At 46.7% G+C, this 21256-nt stretch overlaps 1 protein-coding gene across 17 annotated transcripts in view; it reads right to left on the bottom strand.

Moving 5' to 3' along the window:
* The window catches only part of AGAP1 (ArfGAP with GTPase domain, ankyrin repeat and PH domain 1), a 313696-nt gene that overhangs the window by 8339 nt on the left and 284101 nt on the right, over positions 1-21256 (bottom strand). For all 17 annotated transcript variants that reach the window (XM_042035324.1, XM_042035325.1, XM_042035327.1 and 14 more), the window contains one exon: positions 13-268. In XM_042035324.1, coding sequence (XP_041891258.1) covers positions 13-268 — 256 coding nt within the window. The remainder of the gene's footprint in view (positions 1-12; positions 269-21256) is intronic.

Raw genomic sequence — 21256 nt, 5'->3', positions numbered from 1 at the left:
CCAGGTGCTTACCCAGATGAGGAGCTGCACCAGCACCACGTTCCCTTTCCGGCAGGCCAGGTGCAGGGCGGTGCGCCCGTCCCCGTCCCCGCAGGTCTCATTCACCTCCTCCCGCGTGCCGTGGGCCAGGAGCAGGATCACCGTCCGCAAGTCCTCCTCGGCTGTGGCCCTCAGGAGATGCTGGCCCAGAGAGAGCTCCAGGCACTGCAGCGGGGCGAGGAAGAGCTTCTGCTCGTACTTTGCGCGTATCCAGAGCTCTTTTTCTTCCCTAGGGAAGCCAGAGGGGACAGGTCAACTCTCACCTGGCGTCGCAGCCAACAAGGAGATTATTTCCCCTCTCCCAAATTTATGTCAAGAAAGCCCTCACAGGAACAGTTCACCCAAACCTTAGGAGCAGTTCACCCAAACCTTGTATTTTTAGCAAGTATTTGTGTTGCCCACCTTGCTGTTCCTGAGCCAAGGCTCGAGGTCCTCCTTGGTGCGTGCTGTGCCCACGGGGTTGTAGGATCACAACAGCCAGGAGGTCTTAAAAAACCCCGGGCCAGCAAGAGGTCAGTGCAAGAGCCCTCACTGCCACAAAGACCAAAGACACACCAGGCAGCCAGGTTCCACCTTAAGGCTGGAAAATGCACTGCAAAAAAATGCACCCAATTTCTGTATTCCAGACCACAAGTAACCAAACAGGGGTGCTTTGTCCCCCTCCACGTTGGGTAATGTTCCCAAAGGCGTAGGGATGGTCCCTCTGTTTTTCCAAAATGCAAACCAATGCTTTGAAGCACCTTTTCCTCCCGATGTATCAAAGAACCGTCAGAAGCTTTCTGGTGCTATCAGGTTACAGCAGAACAAGGACTACAAACAAGGCCCTCCACTCGCCATTTAAAAAATTACCATACAATTACATGATCTGAGAGCACCAGCCCCAGACAAAGTCCCATTTAGAGGTCCCTCAGGTAATCTGCTCAGCCTGTGAAAGCCACATACATCACCTGAGCCAGGCAACTGGGTGCAGGTGACAGATTCTCTCCTCCGGAGTACAAAAGGCCGAGCTCTGTTTACGCCTTTCAGCCGTGTTTACACTGCTCCCAGTAATCTAGTGTCAGGTTAGCCCTAATCTGTTTTTAAATACTTATGTAAACATCTCCTTCCACCAGCAAATCTGGATTAGTTTTGCATCATTTCCTGGGACATGTGGAGTGACCTTGCTTTGACCTGCCTGGATGCTTTCAGGCACAGCTTCCCAAAGCAGGCACAGCTTCCCTGCCCCGGCCACAGTTTACCCCACAAACAGGGCCAGGGCTTTTCTTCAGAGCAAAAGTGCAAACAGAAAATTAACACAGAGAGTGCTTCTTGTACCCCAAACCTCTGAATGACTCCCGCAAGCTAAAAGGCACACCAAAAAACCCCTCCACAACCCATCTGGGCAGTTGCAAATTAACCTTTGATGGCAGGATCTGATAAAGGGAGTATCGCTGCAGGTATTCCAGATGGAGAGGAGGAAGAAAAGGAGTTCTGTTATCAGAATCTTTAATTCATGGTTTTTCTAATTATATCTTTTTAAGGTAAAAAGCCAAACTAGAACCAGTGCCACGGAAGGGATAAAGTAACACGCAATTACCTACAATAAAATGGGCATTCTTGCAATAGTTCCACTTCCAGTACCCATCTAGATTATCTTCAAGGATATTTAGCAAAGATCTCACATGATTTTTAAACACACAGCGAGGTATTGAGAGTATAACCAACACATCCATCGCATGTTTAAAACGTGCCAGACTGGAAAATGAAGTGATTCAACCTGTGCTGCTCACCCATAGTAGCACACACCAGGGCTCTGGGGATTTGTTTTCCTTATGTCCGCACATCCTAAAGGCAAAATATTCCTCAGATATGTCAGTAATTTTTTTTTTTTTTACCTTAGTCAAGGGCCTGCAAATGAATCCCCCTCTCCCCCAGACCATCCTCTGAGTGAGAGGAACTTTTGCCTCCTATCAGAGCACTGGTTGCTGTGATTCCTGTGGCTCAAAGAAGTCCCTTTCTATTTAGGAAAAAAGCTGTTTGACACAAGTTTCCCATTTCCAATCACCATTCAGCCTAAACTGTAACAGCAATGCTAAATACAGACAATAGCTGCTTAGTTCAGGCAGAGGCTTTCAGAGCTTGAGGCTGCTGGTTCACAAATCCACCAGCACGAATTTCACGTTTGCCGTGCGTCGCGTGGGCAATCCTGATGCTCCTGGAAGGATGCAAGAAAGAAAGAGGGATGGGGATGTCCCACTCCTGCTCAGGTTTATCCTACTGCCTCAACAGGCTGGGGGAAGAACAGGAAACTCTCTAAACGTCAATGTCACAGGAAGGGGAATGTGCTGACTCAGTGCTGGGCACCAAATGACTTCACTCACTAAGGTCCAGTTCCTCCACCTTTGGAGTCACATCGAGGGTTGTGGTGAAACTATAAATCAAACTAAAAGTGTTTCAGAGGCCTCAGACATTTGGGGCAGCATGTCACTGACATCAGTATTGAGCGAGATTTAGGTCTTTTTCAACAGTACAAACTGGGCATAAAGAAAGATTTGGGTTTTAGGGCAGAAAACAGAACCTCATCAGAGGTAGGAGGAAAAGCACATTGGGCTACACCTCATGGACAGCCACAACACACAGGGACTGCCTTTCAATGAGCATCTAGAAAGCCAATGCCCACAAACACCCTCCCTACATCTCTGGCACAAACCATTTAATTTGGACGGGAAGTCCTGGGGACTTTCCTGGGAGACAGCTGCAGCTCCGCCGCTTGCATTCATCTCAGAGGCCCTGACAACAAGACATAAATACTGCAATTGTTGCTCTGATGCCCCAATTTCACTTCTGGGATCCACAGCTTGTCTTGGTTGAGGTTTCATTTCCCCCAAGGAAGGCCAGTCCAAGAGCAGAGTTGTCAGCAGTAGATCACTTAACCTCATTGCAGTTCCCCGGAGGACCACTGCTCACATCCCCTGTTAGTTAATGAGCTAAAAAATGAATTATTGGAGCGGTCAGCAATAAGCAGGAAGAGGAGGCACAGTGTTTCATTTCAGCCAGCACCGACATACCTTTAAATAAATCAACTGAACAAGAGTACAAGGAAGTGTGAGGAAGAGCAACTCATCAGGAGAAAGACACTGAACCAGTCCCTAAAATAAAGGCTGGTAAATATTTCCCTCTTTTCCTCCCTTAATTGTAATCCTGGCAATTCTAAATGACCCTCTCCATACCAGACACTTCCAGCTGTAGCTGTCAAAGCCAAACCAAGACTCTTTCAGTGAACTTTCAACAGCGGAAGTCTCAAGACCAAATTAAAGCAAGACCTTCCTGTGCTCAGATGGTGCCAATGACACCAAACACTGGAGAAGGTCTGAGCTGCCTCTTCCTCATATGCACTAAAATCAATAGATTACAAGCTCCTAAATAAACTTAGAGAAAGGAACAACAGAGCTCTAAGGTCAGACTTTCTTTGAGCCTTTTCTCTCTTAAATATCTGCATTCAAACCCTGATTTGTATGTGCTGGTACAGACTCCCAACCTCACTGGTTACACAAGGGGCAAATCCAGCAGAGGATCACTGCAAAACACTCTGCAGAACCAGGAATGAGTCACTGATCTTGTCCAAAAAGTGCCACCAAGCTCTCTGCTCTTGCAGGAGTCTCCATCACTGGTGAAGCCCAAGAACACACAGTGGTGTAAGGAAATCCCTGCTGCAGCAGCAATACTGTACATAGGTAAAAGGTTATTAGAAACAGATGAAAATTTCAGTTCTCGGTTTATTTTGATCTAATTAGGTGCTTGCTTCTCAAGATAATGTCCAATTATTTAAATTACTCTGCCAGCCACATCACATCATTATTATGTGGAAACATAAATACTGGGCACTAGAAGGGGGGAGGGTAAGCAGGGAGCATCAGAGAAGAGAAAAAGCAGATTTGCTTCGAGCACAGCCTCGCTCCAGGAGCTGCACTGCGTTCCCCAGCTGTGGGTTTGCACTGGAGATGCTCCTTGAGGAGCCCACACCCTACACAGCTCAGCCCCATCGTGTGCTGCATTGGGTTTTCCACCCTACAAATCCCATCAGAAGCCTCATCCTGTTGGCATCCACTCTCCATCCCGACTCCTCCTCGGTCCCGTTCACCTCTGCCTTCACCTCCACTTGTCCCTCACACATATTTGGGGGAGTGACATCAGGAGGCAAACACGAAGAGGATGTGCAGGGTGGGGAAAAAACGTCGTGTTCATACAGTGACCCAGAACTGCCTGAGTAGGCAACAGCACGTGGCTGGAGAGCCTGGGAACTCGCCATCAGAATTCCACAGCTCCAGAGCAAGAGCAGCCTTGCTCTCACCAAAGCATGACTAAAAGGATGACTAAAATGTCGTGTCACTCGCTCATTATCAGTTACTCACCACTTGTTAAAAAGCTGGACCACATTCTGAAGGTTGAATTAGAAAGACAGTGGACAGCAGGTATTTACCATGGCACAGCACTGATTTCCCACCACCAGAAATATCGAGCAGGCTTCTCACAGGCATTTTGAAGTGAAGTTTTATTCTCCACACCTCTGACAACACTGAAAAGCTCCTGAGCTTTTTTTATCTTTTCTTCTCTCTTGCTAAAGGAACTAATTCTGTAAGAGAGGAGGCCTCTCAGTGGTGTCTCCATGGTCGCTGTGCAGGTGCTGTGCCCGTGTGTTGCCATTTCTGGTTGCTCACTGAAGTACAACCCTTTAACGCCGTGGTAACCTGGCCAGCTCAGCAAGAGCTCTGCCAAATTTCCTCTCCTGTTGGCCAGCTGACAAGGTTAATGTGTCTCGTCCAAGAAAATGAAGTAAATCTAACCCACTGCACCTCCCAAACTCCTGGAAGAGCCCCAGGATGTGTCATTAGCTTCGTGGTCCAGCATGCAAGGAGCACACATCACCTAATGACCGGTGCTGGGCAGCTGGATGTGCTGGGGCTTCCCGATTAAACAACCCCCTCTGTGATGATCCCAATAAATGGCACTGCTTTGGATAGAGCTGGTGATGCAGTGTTGGGATGAGTAAAAGGAAAACATTGGGAAGGGGGGGCGGGGATTAAAACGTTGGGGAAAGGTTCATGATGCTTTTAATTGCAACAGCGAAAAGGGGAGAGAAGAAGAGAGGGCGAGAAGAAAGGGGCTAGCAGCAAGGAATTTCCAAAGTGCCTTCCTGCCCCGAGCAAAGCAGGAACTGGGAGGAGAGGCATGGAAGAGGAGCTGGGAACAATATGCTGAGAAAACACAGGGGCTTCCTCTCTCTCTGCAGGAGAAGACCCCTCTGCTGCATTGCAAAGGCAGCGCTGAGCAGCTGAGCGGCTCCGCGCCCGCATGCCTGCTCCGCCCGGCCGCGTTGCTAAGGGGGAAGGCACAAGCCCACCGGGAATAGCCAGGTCCCTGGCAAACAAGAGGGCTCCAGACAGCAAACAAAGACCGATGGGTATTTATTCCTTAATTACAGAAAGCTTTGAAGAAACAGGCCCACTGTAAATCCCGCCTGCCGAGGGAACGGACCGCGATTTATGCGCGCTGGGGCAAAGAGGAAATAAATATCTCGCTGGCTCCTGATCAATATTATGAGTGTTTTGCCAACCTACAGGGTGTTTTATGAGCTGTAAGGACAGAAAGGGATCATTAATAATTAAATAAAGTCAACCTATTAAGCTTATTACTTCTTACAAGTTAAACACCCCTGACGGACCAAGGGCAGCCCCACAGGAAAGCCGCGGATCAGCCAGCCCGCATCTTGCCTTGGACTCTGGTCCAGGGCTGTCTCCAGTGAGCACTGTGGTAACCCAGCCTGGAAATGATTTAGTTACTGTCTGATGGGCAACTTATCTGCCTGAGGGCTGTGTCCAAGCCACTCTTCAAACTCTTGCCCGGGAGACGGACAATTCACTGCTGCTAAACCATGCCAAATATTCAGGTTATTCTCCTACTCTCAGTCCTTTTCAACCAAACCAAACCAAACCAAACCAAACCAAACCAAACCAAACCAAAAGGCACAAATTCCTGGAAGTGTTCGAGGCCAGGCTCTGAGCAACCTGGTCTAGTGGAAGGTGTCCCTGCCCATGGCAGGTGGTTGGAAGGAGATGGTCCTCACGGTCCTTTCCAACCCACACCATTCCAGGAGTCTGTGAAATTAAGGCGGTTTCCCAGCGGCAGCACCTTGCACTGCCAGGGACTTGTTTCCCGAAGCCCCCAGCTCTGGACCGTCTCCACCATTAGCTCTCCTATTCCATGTTCCAGTTTTCCTTTCATAGCTGTGTGTTTCAGGGGAAAAAAAAAAAAGCCCTGCTGTGCGTGAGGGACAGAGATCACTCATTTGTGCAGAGCTCCATGTGCTTCTCAAATTAATCACGTCTTGCATGACACCAACCTGTACCATTGTTATTCGGACTCGGTGGAGCTTCTCCACCTTTTTCCCTCTCTCCTGACAGCATTCCCCTACACAGGGCTCCAAAAGAGCTGCTATTTCTGCATTTGGAGGTTACCCCTCCATGGAGCAACCAGCACCTCTCCTTTAAGTATTAGTACACCCGCAGGATTTATCACTGCCCAACATTAACGACCAGCCCGGCCGAGACATCAAGGTTTAGTGACTTCAGGCTTTTCAGATAAATACCCTGCAACTGTGGGCTCTGATTTATCACAGAAAATTGCAGCCAACTTCTGTTTTCATTGCACGACACTCCATCTAATAATTTTTTAAGGTTTACTTGATAAAATATAGCACACCTGAGGTTTACTCCACGTAAAGTTAAGCAAAAACCGTGTGACATACAACAGCAGGGGATACCATGGGTACTAAGATAAGGCTTATTAAGTTGAGAATAAAGATCCTACGGGTGACAACTCTAAGCCCTGCAAGCTGGTTAAGTCTTTTCTCAATAAAAATCCCGGTTTTGAATTTGTTCCGTACAACTGTGTGAAATGGAAACAGTCCCTAGAGATTTAACAAAAAAGCTTGAAGAATGCCACACGCTGCTCTTTTCCTCTAACCCCAAAAGCCCCAGAATTTTTTGAAACAGCATTGTCAGAGATATTTCAGAGGAAAGAACGAACCCCAAGGATGTAGAACTCACCACTGCCCTGAGGAGACCACAAAGACAATCAGAGGGCTGGAGCACCTCTGCTATGAGGAAAGTACGACAGGATTGGGAATGCTCAGCCTGGAGAAGAGAAGGCCTAGGGGAGAGACCCAGTTGTGGCCTTTCAGTACCTGAAGGGAGTCAACAAAAAAAATGGGGAGAGCTATTTACAAGGGTCTGGAGTGCCAGGACAAGGGGGAGTGGGTTTAAACTGCCAGAGGGCAGGGTTAGATGGGATACTGGGAAGAAATTCCTCCCTGTGAGGGGGTGAGGCTCTGGCACAGGGTGCCCAGAGAAGCTGTGGCTGCCCCTGGATCCCTGGAAGTGTCCAAGGCCAGGCTGGACAGGGTTGGGATAGTGGGAGGTGTCCCTGCCCATGGCAGGGGGTGAGACTGGATGAGCTTTAAGATCTCTTCCATTCCAAACCCTTCTGTGATTCTGTGATTTTAAACACATAGCTCAGTGAAAATAATTTAAAAAGCACCATGAAGAGTGGAGGAAGATGGATTTTCTGCTAAGGTTTGTAAGGAGAGACTTCATGAGTCTGGAATGCAAAAGCCATGAACAACAAACAGCTCCCTTGCACCCACCCTCTGCTAACCAACAGGAAAGCTCCTGAGTTCAGGATCTGATTCCTTTTACGCGCTGGCACATCAGTATCTAGGTAAACATCCAAGCAAAATTTAACCCCAAACATATCACTGTGTTGAGCACCAGAAAGAAAAGGCTGATAAATGAGTTCTCGCTGCGTGGTTCTAGACACACAAGTGAACTGCTTCCAATTCTTGGGTGGTCAACCTCACCCCACAAATATTACCTAAAAAAAGCCAGAAGATACAACAGTTGCATGGAAATGCTAAAACCAAGGAGTATATTTGCTTCTTGCCTGTTTTCAAGAATAAATATATATATATATGCAGGGAACAGTAATTGGAAACATGTACCTAATGCATTTCATACTTGTGTGTAACCATACTTAACCCAATGTCTTTAAGTGTACAAATCGTTGTGCCAGGACCTAAACACAGACTGGAAATTTCAATTTGCCGTTTGATATACACTCACCCAGCTTAGAAGATCCCAGTAATTCCCAACTTGTTAACACAAGGTAGAGCTCAGGAAATCTTTGTTTTTTCTTTAAAAGGAGGGGGGGGAAATATGAAAATTCCCTTCTCAAAGGTGGTGGAGGGGAGGGGGAGCGACGCACAAATATTGCAACGCCTAAATCTCAATAATCTGTGCCAGGAGCTCGGTGGCTGAGTGAGGTGGCCCATCCCTGAGGGATGTGGTGTGGAGCAGGGTTAACTGCCCATCAGGGATACTGGAACAGTTGCTGATGTGAGCTGCTGTGGAACAGATCCCACTGCAAACACACGAGGGGAGAGAAATGGAGCCTTCCTGCTGCTTGCCCTGCTGGAAAGTGGAGGAGCAGCACAACTGTGAGTGCCTTATAAATAATGAGTGGGGGGAGGGGGGGAAACCAACCCCCTCCGATGGGGCTGGCAAACTTCCAGAGTAGAACGAGATCTCAAGTGAGAGCTTGCTTGAGGCTTCCATCATAGAATCAATAAGGTGGGAAAAGACCTCAGAGATCATCAAGTGCAGCTGATGCAAAATGGAAAAAACATGTTGTGGGCTCCAGGAGAGCCCAGTCTTTACCTGAGGATCAAAAACTGGAAGAGGACGGTCTAATTGCAACGCCCCAAAAAGACCTTCAGAAATGTTTCTTGATCCTTTATTAACAGTAGCTCCTACAGTTTGGTTTGCAAGGAAAAACAAAAGTCCTTTCAGGGGGCTTTAATTGTATCTTAATTCCAGTAGAAGCAGTGAAGATGAGGCTCTTTGGAGTATTTGGGGAAAAAGCACCCTCCAACCATTACACTGAATTTATGTAAGACATAAAAGAGAAAATACAAGTAATAAACGTTGTATTTGAGCACAGACTCTGAAGAAAAACACATTTGGAGCAGCAAGAAAATAAAACCAACTGCTTGCTCTGCACGAGTCAGCAGTGGGAGGCAGGCGAGTTTGCAGGGCAAGGTCCAAGGGCTGGGAAGCAGCCGGACCATCCCCGTGGGCAGCATCTCTGGGATCCACCTTCTACGGATGCTGTAGGGACCTCTCTGCTGTCCAACTCTTCCCAAGTGACTTGGAGCTCTCCCTTCTGCTCCCCTCGCCTTCTGGTGTCTCCTCCTTTGCAATTCAAGTATCACAGAATCCTTCAGTTTGGAAAAGACCTCCAAGACCAAGTCCAACCTTCAACCAATCACCATCGTGCCCAAGGCACTAAGTACCGTGCCCACTCATTCCACGAACACTTCCAGGGATGGTGACTCCTCCACCTCCCTGGGCAGCCCCTTCCAATGCTTAAGCACTCTTTCAGTGAAGGAATTTCCCTAATATCTGACCTGAACCATCTCACTGATGCCAAGGACTCTGAAGGAATTGCTGATGTCACTGGACTCTTCCATTAGCCTCATTTATTAATGGCTATTTTTATTTAGGAAAAACGACGTCTTTTTTTGGCAAGTTAGACCTCCCAAAGTATTCCTTCCATTCAGCAAGCGATGGGACTTCCCTCCACCTCTGTTTCAGTGGGCTGCAGGTGTTTGATGCCCTTCTCAAACCATAAATCATAATTAGTTAAAAAAAGACCATTGGTAGACCTGCTTCTGGAAAAGCAAAGTGGATGAAGAATTTCCTTAGAGTAAAAAAGAGATGAAGACTTGAGAATCCTCAGTAGTTAACACCCAGAGAAACCCACGAGGTTCCTTTGCCTAAAAACTGAAATCTCAAAGCTTTTTTTTTTTTTTTTTTGATTTGTTTGTGTGTTTCCAACAATGGGATGTGCAACACTGGGGTTGCCCAAATGTGCCCCAAAACGGTGGGATTAGAGATGGATGTGGCTTTCAGAAGACATGGAAGTGCTCAGGTCCTGCTGAGGCTTTTCCAATGGTGCACCTCTGCCTGTTAATCACTTCCAAAGCTTTAAGCTTTTATGATTTACAAGCCATAAGGTGGATGTTTGTCAGTGGGAAACCCACAGAAAACCTGACAGCAAAGAAAATCCACATTGGGGACACCTGCCGAAAGTGACAGCAAGTTCCACTTCCAGAGCAACTCAGAGAGAGCTGTGCAGGGATTTAAAAGCTGAATTAAAGCCAGAATTGAGGAATTAAAGCCCCCTGCCCAAGTGTTCTTGGTGCCTAAGTGCTCTCTCTCTCTCTCCCAGCTACTTCCCTACAAATCCCTCTTCAGGCCACATTTGGAAATTATTTAAAAAAGATAAAATATCCCTAATCTGTTACCAATTAGAAGGAACATGTGAATATTATTTTCTGATTTGTGACTCAATCTTGAAAGCGAACTCACTGAAATAATTACATTGCCTCCTGAATATTCCTATTGTGCTCCTGAAAAAAAAAAAAAAAAAGAACAGTGGGTATGTCCTCTCCTGCCTGAGATGCCCTGGGGCTGAATGTATCAATAAGAACCATCAAAGCCCTGGACGTGGGCTGCCAAAAAACTGTAATTTCTGCTCCCTGGCAGCTGCAGCCCAGGGGTTGCCAAAGGGATTCGTTGCCTCCTAATGGCCTTTGTGCAACCTGGGTTTGTGGTGAGGAGGGATGAGCCAAGGAGGCCCAAGGTGAGCGGCAAACACAAGGTGTCCAAGGTATCCCACTGGCACAAGTGACCCCTTCCAGCTGTACGAGCTCTAAGCCAGGATTTATGAGAGCAGCAAGGGAGACTTCTTTGTAAAACCCAGACGCAGCACGACTTGAGTGAGTAACTCCTGAAAATTGGTAATTTCCTGGTGGTTAGCAGGAGAAGGCCCACCAATGGGGAAGCAGAGGCTGCTAATAAATTTATAGTGCGTTATATGCCAATTAGACCCCCTCAGCCCTTCAAGAGGCAGCACCACCAATCAGGTCATCATTCCACAAATGTACTCTTTAGGGCTGAGCTCATCACAAATCAATCCTGCATTTCAAGTGCAATTTTCATTAGCGTTGCCCAGGACTGCACTGGTGAAACAATGCAGGCAGGTATTTTCCTTCTCCCCTCCAAGCACCCTTCCCTGATGCCCTGTGCACAGCTATTTGCTCCTCCTCGTGCACAGCCACGTCTCGACTTCACATGGTAAATAATCATTTTGAATACCACATTAATCCTGCATCGGACCAGATTTATTACACGCGTCACACGCGGGAGTTTCGCCGTCACTCGCAAGCCAGCCGTGAACCCCGTGCTTAAATTACATCCTTGCACCTGACCATGCACCATGCAAGGCTCTGTCAATACCAGGAGTCAGCAGCTCCCTCAGCTTCCCACCCTGTGACATCCACAAGTGCCAAGACACCCGACGCCGCTCGTTTGGGAATTCAGAAAAAGGGAAAAATACAGCAACAACTACTCTGTACGGTTTAGCATCTGCTTTAAACCTCTGGTCACAGCTTAAATCACAGCTTTTAGTCTGTGCAAGCAACACTGCATTTTGGATGCTCTTCTTTGCTTCATTTTTTGCTGAACGAGGCCAGAAACAGCCCTTAATAACACCTATGGCAGCACGGAGATGCCTCCTGGTCAGGAGCACAGGGCAACCTGAGCCACCAGGGATGCATTTTCCAGGTACAGACCTTGGAAAAGCACACCCAGAAACCTGTCAGAGAACATCCTGAGCTGGAAGGGACCCACAGGGATCATCAGTCCAACCCCTGGCTCTGCACAGACACCCCAACAATCCCACCCTGTGCATCCCTGAGAGCGTTGTCCAAACGTTCCTTGAGCTCTGGCAGCCTTGGGGCCGTGACCAACCCAACCTGACCCAACCCTAGGTGGGGTTACAAATCTAACATCCATGTTAGGTGGACTTAAGGAACAGGGACCTCTCAATGCCAAGAATTCCCAAAGCAACCTTCACTTCCCTGCTTCCCAGCCAGGTAAGCTCCTTTCGAGTCACCATGGGACCAAATTTTACTTCCTAAACTGCCCCTGCCCCCACTGCTTTTAAATTTTATGGAGTCTCTTCACAAAAAAACCACAACTTAGGAAGAGCAGTGCCTGATGCCTCAAGCCTTGGGCTGTCACCTGCATCTTATTTCTACTTAACCTCTTAAATAACATTGGAATTCACTTTGTCCCCTGATGGGCGCTGTAATGAGAACCTCCTGTCAATCACGGCTCCATTAGCCGGGACAGACTTTCACTTCCTGAAACAATTTATTGGATTCCCAGAAGCGAATGGGCCTTGCTCCTTTTGAGCCGGGCTTTTTTGGGGAGCTATTCAGCGGGAGCGAGTGTCCCTTCTGTCCCTGCTGAGCGGGGCATTGTTCCCCCCGTTGGCTCATGGAAACGGCTTCCTGAGCTGACCCACCTCTCCTTGTCCCGGCCAGGCCGAGTGTTTGCCAAAAACTTCTTTGGGCTGCTCAGTTCACCAGCGCAACACAAAACCCACCAGCTGTTTCCAGCCACTGGGGCAGGGGGAGAAGCCAATCCTGCTGTTAACCCCTTCCCAACAAAACCCTGGAGAGCTGGAGCCCGTCATCCTCGGGGCAGAGGAGCGCGACTCCACAGTAGCTCCCTCTTCCTTAGGAAAGCAGGATCTGCTCTCATTTAGCATGAAACTAAAGGCAATTTTGTTTTCCTCTTCCTCTCTCTTGGTTACAACTCAAATTGCAGCTCGAAGAAAAAAATCTTACTAATAGAGGCTAAAACCACTTTGGTTGGAACATTATCTCGAGAGGAGAATTTTCATTTCCCCGAGTGTGTGCAGTCCTTATGAGGTTCATTTGCAATGAGTCTCTCTGTTTTGATGAGATAATAAAATGCATTTTATTTAAAAATATCTCCATTTCTGCCCCCCCCCTCCCAGCAAAGGAATTTAAATGGTCAGTTAATCTTTCTGCTTCAGAAACAACCCACTGAGTAAATAAGAGGGCTCAAGATTATATAAACCAACATTTTTTCCTATTCCAACACTGGTCTCGAAGACTGAACTACAAATGTACCTGGGCATTGGCTGTGTGCCTTTTTAGTATAAATCAGTTTAACTTTTAGCCTGGGAAAGGGGGGGGGGAAAAAAAAAAGGAAACAAGATGATAGTTATCTCCAGCCTTCTGTGATTCTCGAGTCCATAGTAAATGGGGGGACTCGTTAGTGCCATAGTGATCCAATCAGGATGAAATTATGCAGTCATGTAAGAAATAATATCTATTAGGCTAATTTAATCAACGAATACTTTACAGATGAATAAGAATGCAGAATCCAATTATTTCAAACATTTGGACTGTCAGCCGCTGTGTTTTCGAAGCGGTGGAAGAGGAGAAAAGGAAGGTTTAAGGATCCTTTTAAGATGAGGGTGGCTGGGCTGTGTTTGTGGCAGGAGAGCTTAAAACAGCAGAAAAACTGACAACCACAATCAGCACCTTGTGTGGCTCTGAGGGCTGGAGCTGGGCTGGCTCCTGGGGCACCTTCCCCTGGCATATTGGTGTGGACAGCTTGATCTGCTCTTTGCGCTGGCTGATGATGACTGTCTCCAGTCCTGGTGATTTCCCCTCGCCAGTCACCCTTTCAAAGGAAGGCTGATGCTCTGATGACCATTTGTTACTGGGAAGGGAAGATGTGCCCCTGGGTTGGTGCACAGCACAGCTCCATGGATGACACGTGGCATTTGTTCCTCTTGGAAAACCAAGAGATTGCTTTATGGCACCATGCAAAGAGCAATGGGACACCCAGAACTACTACCAGAGGGGGAAATCAGGTTAAAACACAACTTGACTCAAAAAGGAGGGGACAAAACTGGGGGCTGTGAGTACACAAACCATGATCCAGTACACAAACCTGACTCAACATCTGCTCTGCTGATGCTCTGTCAAACCATGAGAGGATCATGAAGCCTGCCAGAAAACCATCATTCCCCCACCAAGGAGACTTCAGGATTGGCTCCTTGCTATAGAATAAAGGCACAAGAAATCCCACATCCACTGCCTCTCTGTGGAGAATTTTCTCCCCAGTCCACTGGAGTTGCTGATTCATAAAGAAACAAGAGCAGCCACCCTCTGCATTTTGAGTAACAGAACGGTTTGGGTTGGGAGAGACCTTCAAGACCATCTCATTCCAACCCCTCTGCCATGGGATGTCCTTCCACTGTCCCAGGTTGCTCAGAGCCTTGTGGAACATCTCACACACACGTCCAGCTTCATCACACAGGGCCTGCTAATCCCATTGACTATCAGAGCAGTTATTTCAAGACCTGAAGATGGCAAAGGTGCACGTTCTGCTCAAGTCTACAGCACAAAAGTGACATTTTTTCTCCTCTCTCATCGTTACTAGAAGTTACTTGCCTGTACAGAGAAAAACAAGACTACAAGAAAGGGATGAATACTTTAACCATGTGGAGTATCTTCCACAAAGAGCTGAATGAGCTTCACAAGGAAGCTTAAACTTAAAAAATTCAATTCACTCTCTGGGCTTCAGCCTGTTTTTTGACTATTTGAGTGGTATCAGGAAGAACAGAGCAAAGCTGGTGCCTGCTGCAGAGTGTGGATGCCCCACCACTCCGTAAGGTCTGCGCTGCGATTCCCAGCGTACCTGTGATCCAAACATTTTTCTGCCCTGTCATCTGGAGCGGTAAATGGTCTCTCTTGCTTATTTAAACACTTAATGCTCTTCTGATGCCCAAATTATGCCTGTTTGCCGTGATGGATTAGCACAGAATACAGCAGTGACAATTTTCTGCAATCTGCGGAATATCAAGTTTTGATTACTTCAGGAGGAAAAAGTAAAGTTATGAGCAAACTGATTGATAAGGAGCAGAGGAATACTTCATGTGGTGGCTCGCTGGGAGCCTTGATGAATGCCTGGCAGGACTGTGATGAGTCCCCACAGAAGACATGCAATAACTCTGAGGAGATTTAAGGTATTTATTGCTCAAATAAAACAAAACCAAGTGACACGGGTGGGTGAGGTAGCACTGGGTGATTACAGTCTGCTGATCAAGACCAAGTGCAATTCCCATTTTTTTCCAGAGCAAAAAACCAAACTAATTCTCCAGCTTGCCTACGGAACACTGATGGTTATTTTGGGAATTCTGGATGCTGGCTTTCTTCAGTGAGGAATAGGATTGTTCTAGAGTCAGGTCTTTATGGTGGTCTCTTCTAGTTAATGCTGGCAGTTGTTCTACTTTTGGGTGGCAAATGAGCAGTACCTTTTAAAGACAAAACTATAATATATATATTTTTATATGTCTGTATGTCTGTCTGTCTATCTATCTATCCCATAAAGCTGTAATATATGTATTAGATATAAGGTTGGACTTGATAATCTTGGAGGTCTTTCCCAACCTTCACGACCCTATGATTCTCTCTCTCTGTCCATGAACACACATCCCCTGGGTCCCACTCCTTTCCAGCAGCAGCTTTCCCAGCTGTGAGACTGAGAGGATTTCCCAAAGGAGCATCCCTAGCATGGTGCAGGCACTGCATTTTGCTCCACAGCAAGGTGTAGGGAGAGCTCCTCTGAAGGGATGAACTGCTCTCTCCTCAATTACAAATCTCTCTCGTTCGGGGCTTCCACGGCAATAACACATCAACAGTCTCCCTGTGCTGCCAGAGTTTAGAAGCATAGAAAGGCACAAAGTTAATTTCTGGGCATAGGGCAGCGATATGGGATACACATCATAAAGTCACCCCAAGACACAGATGTGACCCCTCCACTCTGGAACAGCTGCTGAGCTGTGTCTGCGTGAAAATCCCTAAAGCTCTCCCTGAGTGTGACGGGACTTTGTCTTAAAAGCATCTTCTCCAAAACAGTTCAGACTGAGGGAACCTTCTGAGAGAGGAGAGGCAAGGGAGGAAAAAAGCCACCAGAGAAGAGCATGATGCATTTGAAGGGAGGGTTGCATCAGAAGCACCTTTTCCTTCAGAGAAGGGAGCTCACTTGAGCCCACAGCACTGTTTTGCTGTTAAAAAAGGCACTTGCAGTTAAGCGGTGAAGAGAACGGATTTTTTTATTTCCAGTTTACTATTTCTGGGTGGGGTTGATGGATGTTTTGGACAGAAGGAGATGAAAGGAGGCTTTGTGAGCCAGGATGATTAAAACAGTTGTCTTGAGCTGAGTTTGTCTATTGTGAAAAGAAGTGGGGGAGACTCCAACCAATCCATCAGCAATCCACCGCCGGCAGACGCAGGCACTGATTAGACACGACAGCTTTGCAACAGGTTTGAAATCAAAGTGCAACAGAACTAGCCTGGCTGTCTGTCTGTGTTTGGAAAAGCAGCCCAGGAGCTACAAGGATCCTGAAGATGTTCAGCTTTTCCGACTCCAAGAGCCAGCATGGCAACACCAGTGGCACTCCAAAGAGGATAAAGAAGATCCTGGTAGTAAAACAAAGGATGCTTAAAACTCTCAGTCTGAGAACATGATGGATTTGGAGGATTCCTTGATGTGGTATTTAGGGATCTGGAAGTGCTGGGTCAAGGGTTGCACTCAATGATCTTGGAGGGCTTTTCCAACTTTAACCATTCCATGAATCCATGATATTTTAGACGCAAAGTGTAACCCAAAGGCAGGGTGTGCATTCCCAGCTATCAAAACAGACTGTAGAAGAGCACAGACCAAGGATCTGCTGCCTTCCCTGCAAAATGCTTGGACTTTCCAGGGCCATCACATATCCCAAACCATTTGCCCTCTGCTGATAATGCTTAGGATGAGACTCTTAAGCCGTATCAACCCATTTTGTTTACTGTAAAATATTCTTCCCGCCTGAAGAAATAGGAATTAGTGATTCTTCTGAGATCTGGCCAACGTGACAGACTTAGCTGGGTATCTTGCACAGCTTTTATAGTGAAAAAAGAAATTGCTGTTATTGATGTGATCTGGCAATGAAAATATTTTCCATCTGACACACACCAAGCAGCTCCCACCAACAGTCAGAAGGAGCTCTATTGAATTCCTGAGTATTTCTTTTTTAGCTCCTGGCTCAGACCAGAATGGATGGAGCACTGAGAACTGCTGGGTGAGACCCCAGATTGCATCTTGGTGGGCATCTGATCCCAGTCCCTGTGAGCTGAGCACCAGCATTCCCAGCAATCCTGCTGTTTGCTTTGGTCTGTCTTTTGGGAATGGCTTCCGAGGGATACAATAACCTGGCAGCCACCTCCAATCCTGCCTGGATGCTTGGAAAAAAAGCTACTGCTCCCTCAGAGATCAAGTGGGCAGCAGCCCCTTAACAGGAACTGGTCTATGAGCTACCACCACATGTCTAATTAATGACCCTGCCGGTCGCAGCTGGAAGAGCTGAGCTGGGGGTGATTAATTAAATTAGCTGGCAGAGGAAATTACAGTGGAAAAGCCAAAGTTTGATTGCTCCATAATTAACCACAGTGCAAATAATATCTGCATCTATAACTTCCAGCGATGAGATCAGAAGCCAATTGAATTTGGCACTGATTGAAGCTGTAAATATCCTGTGGTGAAAAATGATAGGTTTGTTCTGAAGGGAAAACTTACAGAAATGGACATCCAGCGGATGCTAGAGGGGAGCAGGGGACAGGGAAGAAAGAGCACTGGAATTAGATCTTGATCTCAGCTGATTTCTGCAGTTTTCTGCAGTGCTAAGAGGATTCTATGTGAAACAGGAAGAAATATTTTAAAACCTGAATGCTGTGGGATTCCTTATCAGAGCTTTGGTGAATCTGGAAAGCAAAGGCCACGGAGATCATTCCATCCCTCGCCTTGCTCCACAGCCTGTGTCTCCTAAGCGGTGGGAATCACTGCTTTCCTTGGGAAAGCACTGCACAGCTGAAGAAATACCCAGTCCAAACACCTCCTCCCTGTTCCTCCATCCCCTACTCCTACTCCCAGGAGCACTTTTTTCAACTACAAGAACCCATTTTTCCAAGGAGATGTCCTCCAAATGCCTGCAAACCCCTCCATTCCCCACTAAACCATTATCATTTCATTAACCCCCTTAAGCATCTCCTGCTACTCACTGAAGACTCAAAACATTTCTTATAATTCTTCTCCAAAATTCTCTATTTTGACAAGTTATGGTCATGATATGTACCCACCCCAATCCTGCATCATGTTGGATTACTGGGAGTTTTATCCCTCTTCCACTGCTGGTGTAGGTCTGGCTTAAAGAAAGCTCAGATTTTTCAACTGTGGCCTGAAATGCAACCCCTCAAATCCCCAAGTGAGCCAAGGTCTATTTCCATGCTTCTCAAACGGCTATCCAGTGTACTCTGTGATAAAAACTGCATAATCCAGCAAATATTTAATTCTTGTGTTTTTAGAGCAGTGAAACCAGTTTTCCTGAGTGTTGAGTAGTAAAAGTGCACATATGCAATAATTTTTCATCTTTTGTGTATTTTATTTCTATTTTCATACATTATCTTGAATTTATCAAGGGTATTATATATATGCTTGATAAAATATATGCCTGACCATATTTTATTTGCTTGATAAAAATGTTTCTCCAAAGGGAATCCACTTTGGGTGGAGCACGACCATCCCATGAACCAAATTTGTGCCCTCTCCTGCTCCAGACCAAAACACTCCTGTGGGTATTGGCACCTCCTTGGCCATCAAACCCTCCTCACCAGGATACCCCAGTACAAAAAAAAATTACAATTCCACAAAAAAACCCAGCAGCACAATATTGATTGTGAACACACCAGTTCTGCTCTGCTTTGCCATTTCCTTCTGGAAAGCTGGGGAATCAGAACCAGCCCTTTTTTTATGCTACTTTATTACTCCTGGCTGACAACACAACTTTTTGGAGTGCCCTGAAAGCCTTCCCTGTAAGCTGGGTTGGTTCCTGCATGTCCCATTATGGCAGTGAGATGGTCTGGCTGTAAAAAATGCAAACCAAACTTCTCTCCCCCAGGATGTCAAATGCACTTTCCTCTTACAAAATAACCACATTTGATGTTGGAGGCTATTTTCCTTCTGCTTCTGAGACATCCCATGTTCTCCTCTGCCTCTTATCCCACATCTTAACCACTCACACTGGTACCCAACGAGCTGCCTGACTCCACAAAAATGCAAATGTGGCAAAAAACACCAGCTAAAAATCAGCTCTGGACATATTTAAATTTCAGGAGTCCCAAAACTCTGTTGGAAGAGCCATTCTCATCTCTCATTCCCACCACACATCCTGCCCATCCCTAAACCTTGCCCGCTCCTTCACACCTCCCTTCCAAACACCCCAAGACCCCTTCATCAAATGTGGTTATTTTGTAAGAGGAAAGTGCATTTGACACCCTGGGGGAGAGAGGCTTGGTTTGCATTTTTTACAGCCAGACCATCTCACTGCCATAATGGGACATGCAGGAACCAACCCAGCTTACAGGGAAGGCTTTCAGGGCACCCCAAAAAGTTGTGACTGATTTTTCACAAGCAAAACTCTGCGTTTCAAAGGGTCCTTTGGCAGCTGAGTTTATCCAGCCTCCAAATGAATTTTGTGGAGGAATTTTGTGCAAGCTCCACGCTGTTGGATTGGTCTCGGGGCTGATGTGCCACAGGCAAGGGGCTCCACAAAGCCTGGGCTTTGAAAGGATGTGGCTTAGAAATCACACAGAACAACGAAGAAATGTTCCCCTTGCCCAATTTTAAATTCTCTCTTGGCTTCAGTGAACTTGCCCTTCAAGCAGCCCAGCAACGAGGCTGGTGAACTCCTGTGAGTAGGAAGCAAGTAGTGCCTGCACAGCACCTGTGCACGGGCTGAGGGCTGAACTTTTCCCACATTCCCCATCCCTGTGTGGATGTGGATCACTGCAGGGTGCAGATTCCACAGGAAATCCTGGCCTTTTCCCAAGGGATGGCACACAAAGCAAATGCTGACTGACACCAACGTGTCCACAGCTGAAACCAGAGCTGGGAGCGCCTACACCAACCCAAACTGGAGTTCCACCACTCAAAACTGCAATTGCAGCAGTATTTCAAATAGTAACATCTATTTTAAACACTATTTTAAATAAGAATATTGTTTTAAATAAGAATATTTTAACTTTTCTCCTTGATTGGAAGTCTGAACAAGTAATCCCAATTAATTTTTGTAGCTGTTTTTTCCTTTTCCTCCTTTTTGCCTGAATGCAACAGGTGAATCCAAGCAAACTCAGCATCTATTTAGGACTGGTCTGAGCTGTGGGAGGACAAGTGACCAAAGCAGATCTGATCTGGAAAGGCTCACATGAGCACACACATGTCACTAGCAAAGGATTAGAGCTGCAAATTTTGGCTTCTTGAGATGAAAAAGTTAAAAAAAAGTCACCTTCTAGACATAATTTTTCATAAGAAATCCTTCAGTTTCAGCACACAGTGACACAATCCTGTTCTTCCCACTTGCAGAGGAGTCTCACAAGCATCCCTGGGGTGGTGATTTAACTGTGTGTGCACCTCAGACTCCCAAGCCTGATGACAGGCTGGTGCTGTAGACAAGTGAAAATGCAATAAAAACATCCCTTTGGAAATTCTGACCTGGATGAAACCGGGGAAATGTAAATTTTTTGGAGGAAAGGCGAAGTTAGCTGGAAGATTTCTAGGCCATGACGTAACCATCTGTTCAGCAAGAAGACTTTTTGAAGCTCGGCCCATGCACACCTTCTGAGGCTCACCAATTACCAAGACACGGCTTCTTCTCGTTCCCCAAATTCTCACACAGAAAATGCCTCAGTGACAGGACTTTGCTCTGTCTGCACAATCCAGTTAATAGGCACTGGAAGGATTTCATCTCCCCCTAATTCCTGCCTCCCACCCCTCACCTGTGCTCCCCTCAGCACATTTTCACCTGCTGTTTAATTACTCGAGTGCTGCTCTGATTCCCTCCGGTCGCTCCTTTCCGCCAGGGTTTGCTGCTGTCCCCCACTCCAGCACCCACACATGGAAAAATCCAGCTGGAAGAGCATTATCCCTGACGAAAAGAGAACATTTGAGAGCTGTGGGGAACCTGCATTTGGGCTGCTGTGTAGATCAAGTTTCAGTCCAGTCAAAAGCCGGCACCATCTTTTCACTGCTGCCCTTTTCATTTAGTTATCTTACTGAAGTCTTATCTCCCCAGTCCCTTGCCATAGGCTACCAGCTTCCTGCAGAGCCAGAAACAAAGCTCAGTCTTAAACAAAGGGGGG

This window comes from Corvus kubaryi, unplaced genomic scaffold, assembly GCF_017639235.1.
Source record: "Corvus kubaryi isolate FWS band 111438036 unplaced genomic scaffold, C.kubaryi_AGA036_p1.0 37383, whole genome shotgun sequence".
Lineage (NCBI taxonomy): Eukaryota > Metazoa > Chordata > Aves > Passeriformes > Corvidae > Corvus > Corvus kubaryi.
Note: the sequence above shows the minus strand (reverse complement) of the source record. Positions and strands in the feature narration are given on the sequence as shown.